General features: G+C 56.4%; 6 protein-coding genes across 6 annotated transcripts; 2 read left to right on the forward strand and 4 right to left on the reverse strand.

Moving 5' to 3' along the window:
• Positions 1-1,096: 1,096 nt before the first annotated feature.
• On the reverse strand, positions 1,097-3,641 carry nde1 (nuclear distribution protein NudE). The gene is made up of 2 exons (XM_025538120.1): positions 2,996-3,641; positions 1,097-2,906 (listed from the first exon to the last, which is right to left on the reverse strand). The coding sequence occupies exons 1-2, from the start codon at positions 3,230-3,232 to the stop codon at positions 1,248-1,250; spliced, it is 1,896 nt and encodes a 631-aa protein (XP_025395975.1). The 5' UTR covers positions 3,233-3,641; the 3' UTR covers positions 1,097-1,247.
• Positions 3,642-5,266: 1,625 nt separating this feature from the next.
• Positions 5,267-5,787, reverse strand: BO70DRAFT_139190 (uncharacterized protein). Its single transcript, XM_025538121.1, has one exon. It carries the CDS (start codon positions 5,626-5,628, stop codon positions 5,347-5,349), a length of 282 nt encoding a protein of 93 aa, XP_025395976.1. The 5' UTR covers positions 5,629-5,787; the 3' UTR covers positions 5,267-5,346.
• A 3,549-nt stretch (positions 5,788-9,336) lies between these two features.
• Positions 9,337-11,339, forward strand: BO70DRAFT_365430 (cysteine hydrolase family protein). Its single transcript, XM_025544061.1, has 4 exons — positions 9,337-9,776; positions 9,951-10,375; positions 10,451-10,582; positions 10,642-11,339. The coding sequence occupies exons 1-4, from the start codon at positions 9,670-9,672 to the stop codon at positions 11,142-11,144; spliced, it is 1,167 nt and encodes a 388-aa protein (XP_025395977.1). The 5' UTR covers positions 9,337-9,669; the 3' UTR covers positions 11,145-11,339.
• A 175-nt stretch (positions 11,340-11,514) lies between these two features.
• Positions 11,515-12,441, reverse strand: BO70DRAFT_432190 (TRAPP subunit TRS20). The gene is made up of 2 exons (XM_025548299.1): positions 12,186-12,441; positions 11,515-11,907 (listed from the first exon to the last, which is right to left on the reverse strand). The coding sequence occupies exons 1-2, from the start codon at positions 12,374-12,376 to the stop codon at positions 11,529-11,531; spliced, it is 570 nt and encodes a 189-aa protein (XP_025395978.1). The 5' UTR covers positions 12,377-12,441; the 3' UTR covers positions 11,515-11,528.
• Positions 12,442-12,743: 302 nt separating this feature from the next.
• BO70DRAFT_267605 (splicing regulator NSRP1-like domain-containing protein) lies at positions 12,744-14,084 on the forward strand (the record flags this gene model as incomplete). Its single annotated transcript, XM_025538951.1, has 1 exon — positions 12,744-14,084. A coding segment is annotated over one exon (1,341 nt), but the record flags the coding sequence as incomplete, so codon positions are not given.
• A 144-nt stretch (positions 14,085-14,228) lies between these two features.
• BO70DRAFT_365434 (Zn(2+) transporter ZRT3) lies at positions 14,229-15,989 on the reverse strand. Its single transcript, XM_025544062.1, has one exon. The coding sequence runs from the start codon at positions 15,783-15,785 to the stop codon at positions 14,547-14,549; it is 1,239 nt and encodes a 412-aa protein (XP_025395980.1). The 5' UTR covers positions 15,786-15,989; the 3' UTR covers positions 14,229-14,546.
• Between the last annotated feature and the right edge of the window lie 186 nt (positions 15,990-16,175).

The following is a 16,175-nucleotide window of genomic DNA, read 5'->3' on the forward strand; positions in this document are numbered from 1 at the left end:
AGCTCAGCTCAGCTCAGCTCAGCTCCGCGCACCGCACCGAACCGAACCGAACCGCACGCCGTCTAAGTACCATGTAAAAGCAAACCCCCCGAGATCGCCGAATGAAGAAGAGAAATAAACCCCCGAGGCGGACGTGTTGTATGTGGTGGGGGTTCAACTTTTTGTTTCTGCGCGATGAATGGGTGGGTTTATTTCCTGTCACTCTATCTATCTCTCTTTCTCTTGCTGCTTGTTTTGATGGTAGTTTGGGTTTCATATTCTAGAAAACGTATGCATGGTAGGTATTTTTATTTTATTTTGTTTTGTTTTTTCGATCTGGTTCTGTGATGCGGTGGGTGGGTGGATGGATGAGTGGTTATACTACTAGTATATATCCGAGTTGTCTTGCCGTCCGTTCACTCTCTCTAGTTATTCGATCTCACACTCGACCCATGAGTGTTCACACTCACTCCGGTAGAAAAACTAATGTGAATACAGAATTGAAAATCCAGAAGTTTGACTGTCTCATTCACTGCTTCTATATCATATATTGATTGAAAATGAGCTTCCACTTTACAGAAGAAATCTTGTGTTGCCAGATGCCAGTACCCTACAGATGGTAACCTAGATTGGCAGAAATTTCCAGGAATCCAGAATACGACATCTACGAATAAACTCATCAAGTCACTGGGTATATTACCTAACGCCTAGGCAACTCACTAACACACACAGAGACCGCAGACATCAAAGGAAAAAAAAACAGGTGCTGAGAGACAGCTTGGACGCCGGGGAGGGAGGGAAACAGAACAGACCCTCCCGGCCAGAGGAAAAGAAGCATTCCGTGCATGTGCCAGTCAACCCGGTCACAGATCCAACTCCACCGCCACTGACTGTACAAGACCGGGGGGTTTCTCCCAAATAGATAGGGAGGGGAACCCCTACCGGGGGGGGGTGTTGCAAAACGCATATGTCTATGAACCTGTCTGTCTAAACAAGCTCGCCAAATGATATGATATGGTATGATCCTCGGAACGGAGAATTCGCGAATACATAACGTGCCAGGGGGTAGTCGATGTGAAACAGAAGGAAGAAGAGAATAAAAAAGAAACAAAATGAAGGAAGGAGACCAAAAAATGAGGGGAAGAAGTTCAAGTGGGAATCGAGAAGTGAATCAACACCTGTGTAGCGGCCGTGAACATCGTAAAGCCCCTTGAGGTTGTCGTTCGGGGATGGGGTATTGGAAGCAGAGAAAAGAAACAAGAAAAGGTTTAGAAGGTCTCGCCCAGATCCTTCGGGTCGGGCGATCCCACTGTGCCCTCGCGCCGCTCCAGCCCGGTGCTCGTCCGGAAGCTGCGCGGCGCGGGGATGGCCGAGATGCCGCTGGGGGTGCGCTTCTTCAGCCCGGTCGGGGTCGAATACGAGGGGAAGCGGGTCTCGCGCGCTTCGCTGATCTTCGCGCGGACCGACATGCGGAACGCCAGATCTTCGTCCTCGTCGATGTTGCTCATGCCGTTCACCTGGCCGTTCTGTCCGGACGGGTTGCTGAGCGACGACCGCGGCCGCCGGCTCTCCGTCGTCGGGTTCATCGAGTAGTGTCCCAAGGGCGTCTTGGTCCGGCTCTGGCGGCTCTCCGGGCGCGTCGAAGGCGTCACGCTAGGATGCGTGCTCTGGCTGAAGGAGCTGGAGGAGTAGCTCGTGCGGCTGCTGGGCCGGCTATCGCCCTGCGTGCGGTTGCCAAACGACGGTCGGTTGTTCGACGCGTACGACGAGGCGCCGTCGCCCTCCCGCACCGAGGAGCTGAAGCTGCTGCCACTCAACCGCTTGCGCGAGTTTCGTCGCATGGTGATGGTGGAGGCGACCGGACTCCCCCCGGCCACGGAAATCGATCCGGAGCGCGACGAACCTCGCGAAGGAGAATCGGAAGGCGCGGGAAGCTTCGATTTGGCCGAGTGGACCCTCTCTTCCAGCTTCTGCATCTTGCCGATGAGCCCGCGGATCTGGAACAGCGACCCCGACTTAGGCAGCCCAGTGTTCTGGGTAGTGCCGTTCGTGCTGGTGTTGCCGTTGGCATTGCCATTACCATTACTGCTACTGGTAGGGGCAGTGGCGTTGGTGGTGCTGGGCTTGGCAAGGTTCGTGCGGGGCTTGTTGCCTTGAGCATAGGAGGAGGTGTTCCGAGACTGAGAGAACTTGGAAGTCTTGGAGCTGTACATCGTCCGAGAACCCAGCAGGGACTCAGATCCCGCCGCTTTCTGGAGCGGAAATCCGGAGCCAGCAGTGGCGGACCTGCGCACGCTGGTCGGCGTCTCAGCCATCGGTGGCGCAGACACCGGCGGCGCGGGAGTGATATTCGTGACAGACCGGCGCACGCTGCTTGACGTCTCAGACATCGGCGGCGACGGGGGCGTCGCGGTGGTGGCCATGGTGTTGACCATCAGGGATGACTTGATCGGCGGTGTAGCAAACATGGGCGACGAAACCGTGGAGGTGCCCGGGGAACGATCGAAGATCTCGGGCGTCTGCGGAGTGGTCGGGGTGGTGCGGTACAACGGCGTCGGCTTCTTGCGGCGACCGCCATACAGTTCGTGGCGGAGCTTCTCCTGCACGATCTCGGTCTCGAGCTTCTGCTCGGACAATTCATCGCGGAGACGCTGGTTGCTGATGCGGAGGGACTCGCGCTCTTTATCGCCGGCCTTCAACTCATCCTCCAGCAGCACGCCGCGCTCAATGGCCATGTTGTATTTCTGCTCCAGATCCTCCAGGGACGAAGTGGTATGGCGGGCCTGACGTTCGTAGTCATCGTTCGCCACCTCGGTGTCCCGCAGCTTGAGCTGCAGGGTGCGGTTGGTGTCTCGCAAAGTGGTGATTTCTTTTTGCAGGGTATTCTGAGCGGAGGAGGCCTCGGATTTGGACTGCTTGAACTTGGACTGCAAGGGGGTCCGTTAACCTTCGCGATCTCCCAGCCTTCCACGAGGAAGCTGAAGGCACCCGGCACGGGGGAAGTCTAAAGGCTCACCTTCCATTCGTCGACCTCGTATCTCAGGATTTCCAGTTTCTCCTTCAGCACGCGCTCCCGCTTCTCGGACGCCTCGATGTCCTTCTCCAGCTCGGCCTCCAGTTCACGGCTGGAGGCCTGGAAGTCGGAAAGTTCCGCCTCGAGCTGCTCATATTGCGCCTTGTAGTAGGCCAGCTGGTCGGAGCGCGAGCTGGACCCGTTAGGCCGGGTGGACGAGGCGTCGTCGGCGGATGGCATGATTCCCGCACCCGCAGAGGAAGCCGGCGTAGGGGACGCACGTTCCAAGGGACCACGTCAGAAGAGCCGCGGGTGAAGGGGGAGAGGGGGGGGGGGGGGTCGTGAAGTAGTCGAGAAGGTGGTGGAAGGGGACCTCAGAGCTGAGGTCATGCACAAGCGGCGAGTTCACCACAACCGTGCGTGAACTGGTGGTGATGGTGGAGGGGCCGAGGCGGTGTCGCAGGCAGTCGGGGAGATTGCGACGGTGAGAGACGGGCGAGAACGGGCGGGACGGAGGGAGTGGTGGGCGAGGATGACGGCGATAGAAGAGACGGGTACGGTCTCAGCGAATTGACTTACCTGGGGAATCCCTCACAGAGGGAAAGGGGGGGAGGGGGAAGGAGGGAGGAAGAGAGAGGGGGGGAGTGTAGGGTGGTGAAGGAGAGATATGGAGGGGAGATGAGAAGATGAGATGGTGATGCTATCCCAGCCAGCAGCAGCAAGCAACAAGCAACAAGACAGGCAGCCGAGCCGTGTCCACGGGGACAACAAGACGGTACCGGTCGTGACGGGTAACTTACGCGCTACGCCCGGAACCGTCTAGCCCCGTGACTTGGCTGCCTGAACCCTATCAACTGCAACCGGTACCTTACTCGACCGTCCTCGGATCGTCGATTGTTTATTTTCTTCTCCTTAATTAATATCCTTGTCGGTTCGTCCTGCATTCTCTCTGGAGGCTTTCCAACAGGGGGCTTCCCCCGACCGTACGCTCGCAGTATCACCCAGGTCTCAGAGTCTCAGACATGGGCGATCCCTTGTTCCAGGCTCTGGCCACCTGCTCCTGGATCTAAGTATATCCCGTCATGTGCCTGTGGCGGCCTTGCAGGGGGTCAGGCACCAATCAGACGGCCCTCCAGCACCCAAGCCACTCGTGATCGCCTCGCGTTGTGATCACAATCTATATTGCTCCACTTTTAGACCTCTCCCTGTATTGCCCAACTCTCCAAATCCACCCGCGGAAATCTCTTCGCTGTATTGCCCGGGTGCCCCACGCCGCTCCAATCGGTTGCTTCGGGGTTGTGCGACCTGCGTCGCCATGTCACTCACTCACTACTCACCACCACCACCGCCAGAGTATCCTTGCTGCTGTTGGCTGTGGCTGATTGGAGTTCCAGCTGATATATACGTCAGTGATCGATGCTCGATGCTCGATGACGATTTAGTCGGCCCTGCTGTACCCCAGGATCTGGCGACTAGGAAAAACGATCCCGATCCTAGCCCTCCAGCATAACGTGCTCTAGTATATATGGTCCGTTCGCTGTTTGTATTCAATACTGTAAAACTACTAGCTGTCAGGCAATAAGGACCCAACGTCAAACCGTATGAAAACATAGTAGCCAGGGAATAGCGTGTCTTAGTGATGAGTAGCTTTCGGACTGGTGGGGATGCACTCTATCTTAAAGAAAGGGTCCTTCAGTTGACGCGATCCGATGGTTTGTCTGGAGTGACTCTTGACCCCTGGGAGGACTTGTCATGTTGCTCACCTTGATGCCTTAAGGGATGCTGGCTAAGAGGAATGCAAGAGAAGAACAATGAGCTAGATAGTCCGCCCCCTAGCAGTGAGTAAACCCGCAACCTCAGCACACGAAGCACAATGAAGCCATCGAGAGGACTGTGCGACCTTTCCAAAGAAAAACCCCCTTCAAGCGCAAAAGTCAAAAGTTTCTACAAAGAAACAAAGCAAAAAGCAAAAAGCAAAAAGAATAACAAGTCCCCCTCCGCCGAGAACCCAGAAGAGGCTAGGCTGCGTGAGTTGGGGGAACGCTGATGACGCTGGCGGAATAAGTAGATGCACACCTTCCGTCCACAGCCATGGTCACGAGCAGCCTCGAGGCCTAACACCAGTTGTTAACTGGGCCCATGTTGAACTAGAAGATTGGCTGAAAGAGGGTGCTTTGTTTGTTTCTGTGGTTTGACGTCTTTCTTTATCCCTTATATTTATCTGACAAAAGGCTGATACTTTCATGACGATCTAGGGAAATGAAGATGGTTGTTTGCTAGGGGATTGATCTATTTTGATATGCAGAGGTAGGCATTGCTGTCTAGACCCGATGAATGGGACCAATTTGTCTAAGCTAACGCTGGATTATACTATAGTTTGCGCCCGCGAATGCGATAACCCAGCCGGATCCCTCCTCTATACTTCGAAACTTCCTTCCTTGCGCTGCCCTGGACGAACTTCTCGATAGCCCCTGACGGGCTCTTGACGGGCTCTTGCTATGTGGATAGATGGTCGGACTGAGACCGCAAAGCCCGAGAAGAAAGGCGTACGCAAGAAGGACAACAGAGGATGCGGCAACCTGGGAGAATACTTGCAGTTGTCGTTTATACAAGATATAGTAGAGAGTTTGGACCATCTCTACACCTTCTCACCCGTCTACAATGTATAGCCATTCCACCGACGATCATATTAAGAAAATGAGTTACAGCCTAACTTTAAAGCCATGCAAGGAACCCCCGGCCATGAGCTAACCCACGTGCTTCGACCCGACAGATCCCAGCTTCGCGTGACACGATCAACGCTCGGTTTGCATACCGACTTCGAGTCCGCCAGTCACCGCAGCGGTAGTTCTTCCCGGAGATCTGATACCTGGGAGGTGTGTTGCACAGGCATGCGGGTATCGGCCGGTGTGCCATCCGTCCGGCGGAGGCAAAAGTTCAGATTGGTCTGGCGTCATGCTTTATTTGACTGTACTTGTTTCCTTCGAGAACCAAACGCGGGATAGTCTGGCTATCAAAGGAACTGCGGCGCTTCTCGCCAAGGATACTGGCAATGGCCTTGGACCAACAAGTTATGTAACCGGAAAAGCCTCTGTTTCTGAAATAGCAAGGAGCCGGAAGTCTGTTTTCAAGAGATGAGAATCAGTACCTATCCATGAAAATGATATTCAATACAGAGTGCCGGTGTAGCTGCAGGCTAATGGAGAGGCTGATCGACCAGGGAAATGAAATGTGTCTGTAGAACTCACCATCGATGTAAAGGTAGGGTAGAGGAGTGAAAATGTGCGCGTCTGACAGCAGAAGATAGTCATGCTACTCCGTGTTTGAGGGAAGACGCTGGTGATTTGGAAGAAAGGTTATCCGATTGCTGTCACAGACTTTCCCTTGATGCCTTTCAAAGCTGTCTGGCCTTTGAATCCCCCTGGACTGTCAATGACATCAAGGGCATAAAAGTCGATATGTGCTGCAGGGTTTCTGTGTGGAATATGTTAGAACATCGTCCCATGGTCCATAACTGTAGTATCAAAATATCCAGGTAAAGGACGTGTCTGATATCGTGATTTTTGAGATAGAGACATACATTTTCCTTTTCACCCCGTTCCAAGCATGCAGCGGGACAGCGTCACAAACGGTATAGCTGCCATTTGATAAGTGCAAGCAAGGAGACGGACTCTGCTTGACTTCCCAGCGCCAGACCTGACCTTCAGGAAGAAACCAGGCCGCCGAGCCAGCTCAACGGCCTGAGGCCTGGAAACCGGCCAGCCAGTCTGACGCTCTCACTCCACGCACTGCCGCAATCCTGATCATTTGACCTGGCAACTCTTTCTGTTAGGAGGAGCAAGAAGCTATTCACTCGCTGGACCCGCTCTAAACACACGAAAGCAGTCCAGAGGGGTTTTGACACCCAACACCCCCCTTCATCTCTTGCAACCTAGACACGTCCACATTCCTTTGTGTTTATCGTTCACATCACGACACAGTTTGGATCAACCAAATCCTGCCTCACACTGCAAAGAATCTTCTCTCCCTGTTTCAACTACTCGTTCGTTCTCTCGCTTCATTTCTGAGCAATTTCAACACAGCAAGATGTTTCCGATTCCAGTTGCGGAGCTGATTCGTCGCATTGACAAGGCCGGGAAACGTTCGATCCCTACTCTGCCATCTTAACCCATCTCATTGCTAATTCAATAACAGAGGCGTTTTCCGGCTACATGACTTGCTGGGACAAGGCCGTTGCCAGAATCCTTGACGAGAAGCGCGTACTCATGTGGGCACCGTTTCGCGGAGGAGATCCTATCGCTCGGGAAATAAAATCTAAGGAGTCGTCCTCGGCCGCTCTCTTACATCGACGCGGCGTGGAGGTGACTCCCTGTAGTAATTGCCAATCTCTTGGTCCATTTACCAAGTGTGTCGTGGCACCGGCTTTTCGAGGCAATGGTTTGCACCGAGGCGCATGCAGCTGTTGTCTCTTCTACCACCATGGCGCATATTGCACCCATCGAGAGTCGTTTCTTGCAGGAGGCGGACGTAATTGGACCGAAGAAGATACCGAGTAAGTTGCCCCCAACTAGCTGGTAGAGACTGTCTAATGCTGAAGGTTACAGCGAGGTCATTTCTGCAGGTGGACTGCTCGAGGCGATTATCCTTGACGGCGACGATGGCTTATGGTTTACTCGTGGTGAGCAAATGCCCGCACGACACCGTGTGCCTCGACCACGTCCGAGAGCCAGAAGACGGGCTCAGCGCTTGACTGCTGGCCATTCGGAAGGTGATCAGACCAATGCCCCTGCTAGTAGCCACATGGGAGTAGGCCAGACCCAATCCTCTGCCAGTCACCTCTCGGAAGGCGTGCAAAGCGAGCCCTCTGTCGGTCTCCATTTGGAAGCCGAGGAGACTCAGTCCTCTCTTGTTCAAGGCTCAGAAGCAAACATGCCTCAGCCATACACCTCTCACAGCTTGGATGTCGAACAGGTTTATCCTGATGCGATCGATCCATCTCTCCAGCCGAGCCAGGCCGATCAGACTGCCCCTTACACTCCCTGGCTGACGAACAATCATTATCTGCCAGTGCCGCCGTTGCATAGCCAGGAAATGTTCCAGGAGCCAATGGATCCAATGTCGTTCTGCGGGGCCCAGGTCGCTGATAGTTACTGGGACTACAGTCTCACCGGCGGTTATGGCACTTCCGCGTCCGCCCAGGCCCCGGCTACAGACTGGTCCGACTATCCTGCTGAGGTTTACAGCTTAACCGGTGACTTGAGTTCTGGTTCGACTGGCGCCTTCCCAAGCCAGCCTGGTCCTAGCTCGACTAATAGCAGGAACCCTGGCAAGCGTGCTCGCAAGGACAAGGGTCGCTCCGAGACTCGCAGGGTTCACTGGGATCTGTAATGCGGGAAGGTTAGCCAAAGGATGCCTCCCGGCCGTCGGGTTGATCTACCTTCTTGGTCAACATACCTCATGCAAATGCCTTCTCTCACGATGTCACACGGTGGCGATGTCGATACTCCATATACCGGTTTCTACCGACTATGATGAGCTCTCGTTGTGCCATTTTGCTTGCGTTCTTGTTTTCGACACCTCATGATGAACATGCCAACATTGAAGATGACTTCAAAGTTCTCCCCGGGATTTCTCATGATGGTGATATCTCTATTCCATAGTGCAGCATGACTGACTATGTTGAACTCGCGTTGTGGCTTTTTTTTTTTTCGCTCGTGTTGCCTGCTTTTCTCGTTTAGTTTATGGTTTCTGCTTGTACTTTCAGCCAGGGATACTTGCCTTTGATCTTCAGTTTCTCATTCTTGACGCGATTTTGTGAGCGGCTCTATCGTCGGATGGGTGGGCAAGTGAGGTGATGGCCTGGAGAGTCAGCTTGAGTGGTCAAGACGTATGCACAGATCTAGCAGGGTGATGTACAGTACTTCTAATGATGAAATAATGACAATTTAGTTTTGTTTTTGACTTTTTTTTTTTTTTTTTTTTTTTTTTTGTTGTTTTTGTTTTCTCATCGTACTCATACAGACGCGTTGATGTTGATGTTGGTGGGTGGTAAGGCTACAGCCGGCGACCACTTGCGGGCACGGACCCACGTGACCGGCAGGGAACACTCACTTTCCTCATTCACGGAGCCGTGCTCCTACAGTGTTGTGGTTGTTAGTGTGTGTTACTCCCTCCAAACGCCGTTTCTCGCCGTTTCTCGCCCCGGCCTGACTTTCCCTATCCCTAATCCCCCCATCCCATCCCATCCCCAATTCCCCCCCTTCCCCCCCCTTCCCCCCCCCAAAAACACTCACCCTTCGGTCTCGGGTGAGAGGTTCCCCCCTCCCCCTCGCCCCCCAAGTGTGACCCCCCACCTCTCGGTACCGGTATGTATGTATCCCTTCCCTGTTTCCCGAGTCGCCTGCTGGATCCGCTGCCGACTCGAGGCATCCATCCTCCCCATCCTCCACCCTCCACCCTCCACCAGTTGTCGCGCTATATCCACGCACAAAACCATCTCGGGTCCCCATCTGCCCCAAAAAGGGAGTGCTGCCACGCACTTTCCCGCCCCAGGCTCGGATGGGTTCGACTTGTCGTTTTTCGCCTTGCCGGACCTGCCCAGGACGAGGTCGAAAGATGATGCTGATGCGCCCTGCCAGACCTGACCCTCTCCCCACCGCCGCCCGTCGCCCGTCGCCATGGCGGACCCCACCGACCTCAACCTGGACGCCCCCAGCGATCTCCAGGATATTCCCGACATGTCCATGCAACTGATCCCCCCGCCGGAAGGCACCTATCCCGATAAGTGAGTATGGTCCCGTTCGTCCCTTCTCCCCTCCCTCCCTCCTGCCTGTCTCTGCTGTCCCTCCTGGTCGGGTAGCGGTCCGATCCGCCGTGGCCCCATAGTGGATCTGATGGTTCATGATCTGGATATGGATATGGATATGGATGATGGCTCACATCGCACATCGTTCTGAAGAGCCACACTCCTTGCCGCTGTGCAGGCCCATGGCAAGACGCATGGGTACAACGTCGTAGTCAAGTCGTCCAGCACGCCGACGGAGAAGAAACCGGGGCGGACCGCCAAGGTGTGGCTGCGCTGCGATCGCGGCGGCCACTACCGCCCGCGCAATGGCCTCACCGAGGAGACCCGGAAGCGCCGCCGCACCTCGCGCCTGATGGACTGCCCCTTCATGCTCGTGGCTGCCGGCACCCCGGGCATCTGGACCCTGACCGTGCTTAACGCCACCCACAACCACGGCCCGATCGTCGAGAAGCCGCGCCAGGTGCCTCACCACAAGGTCCGCAAGGGCCAAATCGCCGCCGAGCCCTACGATTGGCCGCACGATGCCACGCTGACCCCCTATACCACGGCGCTGGTAATCATTGACATGCAGAAAGACTGTTCGTATCCCTCTTTTCCCCGCGGTGGGTCAGGCCGCAGCCTTGGCCTTTTCTTACTAACGGATGCCAACGCAGTCTGTTTGCCGGGTGGATACATGGATATTCAGGGCTACGATATATCCGCTAACCAGGCACTAATTCCGAAACTGCAGCATCTGCTGAGTACGTTTCGTTCCGCGGGGTTTCCCATCTACCACACGCGGGAAGGTGTGTTTTTTTTTTCTTTCTCTTTCTTTCTATTTACCGATCCTCACTGACACGGACAGGCCACCGGCCCGATCTGTCGACGGTATCGAGCAGAGAGGGGTTCCGGTCCCAAAACAATGCCGCCAACATGGGCATCGGGTCCCCTGGGCCCCTGGGGCGGCTGCTGATCCGCGGGGAGGTGGGCCATGACACGGTGGACGAGCTGTATCCGATTCCCGGGGAGCCGGTGATCGACAAGCCCGGGCGAGGGGCGTTTGCGCACACGGATTTCGAACTGCTGCTGCGCAACCGGGGGGTCAAGAACCTGGTGTTGGTGGGGGTGACGACGGACGTGTGCGTGGCGACGACGATGCGCGAGGCCAACGACCGGGGGTTCGACTGCGTGGTGCTGGAGGACGCAACGGCAGCCAGCGAGCCGGGACTACATGCGAGCGCGATTGAGTCGGTGAAGATGGAGGGGGGGATCTTCGGGGCGGCGGCCAAACTGGAGGACGTGATCCATGCGGTGGAGAATTTCAAAGCGGTGACTGTGAAGAAGCTGGCTCCACAGATGACGACGTGAATTTCTTTAGCAAGCATTCTGTCTCATTTGGCATCCGAAGATACTTGGAATTGGGCATCTGGGGATAAAACTGGCTGCATTGGACGGCAGGGTAGAGGAACCATTTGGGACAGGATCATGACGACAGACACGAATACGACTTATGGACTATGTACGAGCAGAGCAGAGCAAGCAGAGCAGAGCAGATTAAGTTAGACGTAACTCACATGGTGTGGTATGGTATGGTATCTTGAACGCCAACGCCGAGGCTATGTATATGTACTAGGAGGTAGTCATCGCGACACAGAAACCCCAAAAAAACAAACCCACCCAGCCCAACCCAACCCAACAACACCCCCTCCCTCCTCCCCTCCCCCATCCACCCTCTCAACCACCCACAAGCACCTACAACCACTTCCTCCCCGCAGCCGTAACTTTGGACCTAAACACCGAACTCTTAATCTCCATACCCTGGCGATAGAACGGGCTCATGACCGTCTTGACATAATTCTCATACACCTCCGTCATGAACTGTCTGACCGCCTCCTCTGTCTGCGGGGAGGTGGGGTTTGCGGCGACGGAGCTGGCGGACGCGCGGGACGAGCTGCCCGCGGAGCCGGAGAACGAGGAGCCCAGGAGGGAGCTGGAGCCAGTCGTGGCGGAGGAGGCGTTGGTGGGGAGTTGGGGCGGTTGGTGTAGGAGGAGGAAACGCGCGCCGGAGGGAGTCAGGAACGCGGAGATGTAGGCTGAGGCCGGGGGGTAGGTGTCGATGTGTTTTAGGTACCTGGTTTGTGGGCGTGGGGGGATTAGTATTGGCGTGTTTGGTTTGGTTTGGGGTGTTTAGGATTGGGGTAGTTAGGATGGTGGGGAGGTGGGGAAGGGGGGGGGGGGGGGGGGGGTGGTTGTTGAGGGAGGAGGAGGAGTGGGAGGGAGGGAGGCAGGGAGATCGTGTAGACGGAAGGAAGGGAAAGGCGGGAGAGGGTAAAAGTGTAGAAAGATAAGTGAGATGGGAAGAGAAAAGACAAGAAAAAAAAAGAAAAAAAAGGAGGGAAAGGTACGCACATATTCCCATTCATCCATTGCGCCTCCTCCACAACATCCAGACTAGAGTGGATGATGAACTGGTTCATGTACTGGGCTGTATCCGGGAAGCGGAAGCGGGCGATGCCATCGCCACCGCTTTTGGAGGTGCCAAAGGCGATGTTGAAGAGGGGGACGTCGGTGGGGGAGAGCACGGTGAAGTAGTAGGACATGGTGAGTGAGGGATTGGATGGGTTGGTGGGATCGGCCAGGGAGTAAGTAGTCAGGGAGGTCGAAAGGCGGCGCGGAGTAAAGTAACAATTCGGAGATGCACCGCAACGAGTAGTGCTGTTCCTGGCGCTGCTGGCTGGTGGAGGCTCACGTGCGATAAGATGGCGGCGGGTGGACACGTGATGTGATGCGCATCATACTTTCTCTCTCTCTGTCTGGAACTCTTTCTTTTACTTCCGTCTCATATACAAACCACCCAACCAACAATCCCTCGACGTTATACACATTTCCAATCAACAGAGAAAGAAAATGCCGCCGCTCTCCCTCGGCCTCAACCTTGCCAAACCGCGACCGGGCGCCGCCCCTCCAAAGCGCAAGAAAGCCATCTTCGACTCGGACTCGGACAACGACAACGACAACGACAACCCCAAGCCCAGCGGCACCGACAACAATGCAATCGAAATCTCCACGCTCGGCGGGCTAGACGACACCCCAGCCCCAAAAGCAGCAGCACCATCTAAACGGCCCCTCCCCAAAAACCACTCCCAACCACCGTCCAAACGCCAACTCCTCTCCGGCGCAGGAGGCAGCGCCAGCGCCCTAAACCCACCGAACAAGAAACCCCTCTCCAAAACCTCCATCTTCGCGGACGATTCCGACAATGATGAGACAGCACAACCCACCACAACCTACGGCCTCAACAAACCCGGCAAACCCACCCCTCAACCCCAAATCCAACCGGAGACCACCAACCTCTCCTCCCTGCACAGCAGCCGCCAACACGCGAAATCCGCCTCGACCATCGATCCCACAATCTACTCGTACGACTCCGTCTACGACAGCCTGCATGCCAAACCCGCCACCAAAAACCCATCCTCCTCCTCCTCCACCACCGAACCCGAAGTACCCAAATACATGACCAACCTGCTCCGCAGCGCGGAGATTCGCAAACGGGACCAAACACGAGCACGGGACCGACTCCTCGCGAAGGAGCGGGAGGCCGAGGGCGACGAGTTCGCCGACAAGGAGAAGTTCGTGACGGGGGCGTATAAAGCGCAACAGGAGGAACTGAAGCGGATGCAGGAGGAAGAGGAGGAGAGGGAGCGGGTGGAGGAGGAGCGCAGACGGAAGAATGCTGGAATGGGGATGGGGGGCATGGTGGGGTTCTATCGCGATGTGCTTGCTAGGGGGGAGGAGAGGCATGAGGCTGTTGTTAGGGCGGTGGAGGAGAATATTTTGAAGGGTGGGGAGGGGGATACGGACGGGAAGGGTGAGAAGGGTGAAGAGGGTGCAGAGGGTGGGGAGAAGACGCCGGCGCAGGTCGCGGCGGAGTTGAATGCAAAGGGCGCCCATGTGGCGGTTAATGATGACGGCCAGGTCGTGGATAAGAGGCAATTGTTGTCCGCGGGGCTGAATGTCGCGCCGAAGCCGAAGGGCGCGGTTCAGCGCGATGCTGCGGCTGCTGCTGCGGCGGCGGCGGCGGCGAGGGCGCCCGCGCGGTTCGGGAATCGTCAGGAACGGGGAGGCCAGCGCGCGCGCCAGACGGAGATGGTGGCGGCGCAGCTGGAGGAGCGCGCGCGGCAGGAGGAGGAGGCCGAGGCGGCGCGCCAGAAGGAGATCGCGGAGCGCAGTCGCAGTCGTCGCTCCGAGGGCGAGGTGTCGAGTGCGCGCGAGCGCTATCTGGCGCGGAAGAAGGAGCGGGAGGCCGCTGCGAAGGCGTCGTAGTTGGCTGTACTACTTACTACTACTTATACACATAAGAGTTGCATACTGGCGTTCGGTATATAGTGTCTGGTTACCTTAAGCAATCCTGTACTTTTACAATGAATGATATCACGAACTGGGATAATAAAATTATCTAGAAAGCAAAACTGTTGATTGAATAGCAATTGAAACCTCCATGCTGTTCGTTCATTTCAACTGAACTGTTTACTATAATGCAGACAAACAAACGCAACAGCCATGAAATGTAACAAACCACCGTACGCACGCAAACAATAGTATGTATACCACAGCGAAAAAAAAAGGCATCGTTACTCATGAAATTCGTAACCCAACTCCGAGAATGCTACTCGATTCGGTCTAAAAAAAAGGGCGGAGGGGGGGAGAGAAGTAATGCTGCTGTTTGTTTATATATGAAGTATAAGAAACGCAACGCAACGCAACGCCCAATTATGCGGTCAGCGCAAAGCTCAACCCCATCAGGACCATCCCCCCGATGGCGAAGCCGGTGCACATGCCGCGATGGTGCGTCAGGGTGAGACCCTCGCTGAACAGCTGCATGGCGACGGAGGTCATGACGCCGGCGGTGGCGGCGAACATGCCCCCGTAGACGCCCCACGAGGGGCCGGAGGCGTCGTCGCCGTTGGTATGCCCGGCGCCCCAGATCCAGAGCGCGGCCAGCGCGGCCCCGGCGGGTTGGCTGATGCCTCCGAGGAGACTGGACCAGAACATGGCCCAGCCGCGCGAGTGCAGTGCCAGGTAGAGGGGGAGTGCCATGGCGAAGCCCTCGCTGATATTGTGGATGAAGAGGGCTAGGAAGACGGTCAGGCCGAGGGTGGGGCTGGCGTGGTTGGTGGCGTAGGTAATGAAGCCCTCGGGGAGTTTGTGCAGGGCGATGGCCAGGGAGGTCTGCAGACCGATTGACAGGAAGGCGTTCTGGGGCACGTGGTGGTGGTGTTGAGGGTTGGTCTTGGTGGCGTCTTCCGGGGAGAGCAGCTGCTCGTCGTCATCGTCAAGGAGCCCGGTGTGCGACGAGGAAGAGCTCGCCTCGTGGTGAGGATGATGATGATGATGATGATGATTATGATGATTATGCCGATGGGAAGGAGGAAGGCCGGCCTCCAGGTCCTCGGGGGCCGCGGAGTCGACCTGCACGCAGACGCTGTGGGGGTGCGGCAGGGCCGGGCGCACGGTTTCCTCGCCCGCGACAGAGATTTCCGGGACCGCCAGGGTCTTGGTGCACTCGTGGCCGCATGCCTGGGAGAACCCGAAACAGGGACCATTCTCGTCGCAATGCGGTTTGACGCCGCCGACCAGACGGCTTAAGCCCCGAGTGAGGCGGATGCGGAGGGAATCTTGACGCACCAGGGCGGGGGGGCTGTGCGAATGCGGGAGGGTGACGGTCGCTGGGGAGGACTTCAAACGAGCCAGGAGGGGGGTCCGCTCGCTTGCAAGGTTTGCGTCATGGGAGTGTAGCTGGGGATCCGATTTGCCGTCATGGTCTGCGTCGGCGTGTGGCTCATGGGTGTGGGCGCAGTCGACGACGTGGGAGGGGATGTACCGATGGAGAAGGGCCGAGGCCAGTCGGATCACGACCACGCCGGCCAGGAACAGCCCAATCAGCACGTATGCGGCGGCGGAGGGGGACAGGCCGGCGAGGATCAGGTATTTCTGGGAGGTGGGGAGCATGCTATAGAGAGAGGTGAAGAGCTGGAGAGGTTAGTCGGATCATCCGATGGCAAGGCAGGCAGCGGATGGATGTACCATGACGCCGGCACTCAGACTGAGTGAGGCCGACAGGAAGGCATTGTTATGGACGATCTGGAACTTCCGGCGCGAGACCCGCCGCAGCAGGAGATCGACACAGATGACGGAGGACCCCAGGACGCAGGCTGGACGGGGTTAGTACTTTGCGGGGGGATTGGGGGGGCAGACTGGAGGGGAGAGGGGGAGACGCACCCACGCCGGAGACAGCGCTCATGACCCAGCCCCGAAGGTCATTGCTGGCAGCCATGATGGATGAGGATGGCAGACAGAAAGGGGGGAGTGGATGGAGGAGAACAGAGAAAGGAGGGAAAG

Source organism: Aspergillus heteromorphus (genome assembly GCF_003184545.1).
Source record: "Aspergillus heteromorphus CBS 117.55 chromosome Unknown BO70scaffold_30, whole genome shotgun sequence".
In the NCBI taxonomy this organism is placed as follows: Eukaryota; Fungi; Ascomycota; class Eurotiomycetes; order Eurotiales; family Aspergillaceae; genus Aspergillus; species Aspergillus heteromorphus.

Excerpts from the sequence above, each read along its gene's own strand:
- nde1 (XM_025538120.1), bottom strand. The coding sequence starts at position 3,232 with ATGCCATCCGCCGACGACGCCTCGTCCACCCGGCCTAACGGGTCCAGC. Across the intron at positions 2,907-2,995 it reads ACGAGGTCGACGAATGGAAG|TCCAAGTTCAAGCAGTCCAA; the intron begins GTGAGCCTTTAG and ends ACCCCCTTGCAG.
- BO70DRAFT_139190 (XM_025538121.1), bottom strand. The coding sequence starts at position 5,628 with ATGGTCCAAACTCTCTACTATATCTTGTATAAACGACAACTGCAAGTA.
- BO70DRAFT_365430 (XM_025544061.1), top strand. The coding sequence starts at position 9,670 with ATGGCGGACCCCACCGACCTCAACCTGGACGCCCCCAGCGATCTCCAG. Across the intron at positions 9,777-9,950 it reads GAAGGCACCTATCCCGATAA|AGCCACACTCCTTGCCGCTG; the intron begins GTGAGTATGGTC and ends ATCGTTCTGAAG. Across the intron at positions 10,583-10,641 it reads CATCTACCACACGCGGGAAG|GCCACCGGCCCGATCTGTCG; the intron begins GTGTGTTTTTTT and ends TGACACGGACAG.
- BO70DRAFT_432190 (XM_025548299.1), bottom strand. The coding sequence starts at position 12,376 with ATGTCCTACTACTTCACCGTGCTCTCCCCCACCGACGTCCCCCTCTTC. Across the intron at positions 11,908-12,185 it reads CAATGGATGAATGGGAATAT|GTACCTAAAACACATCGACA; the intron begins GTGCGTACCTTT and ends CCCACAAACCAG.
- BO70DRAFT_365434 (XM_025544062.1), bottom strand. The coding sequence starts at position 15,785 with ATGCTCCCCACCTCCCAGAAATACCTGATCCTCGCCGGCCTGTCCCCC.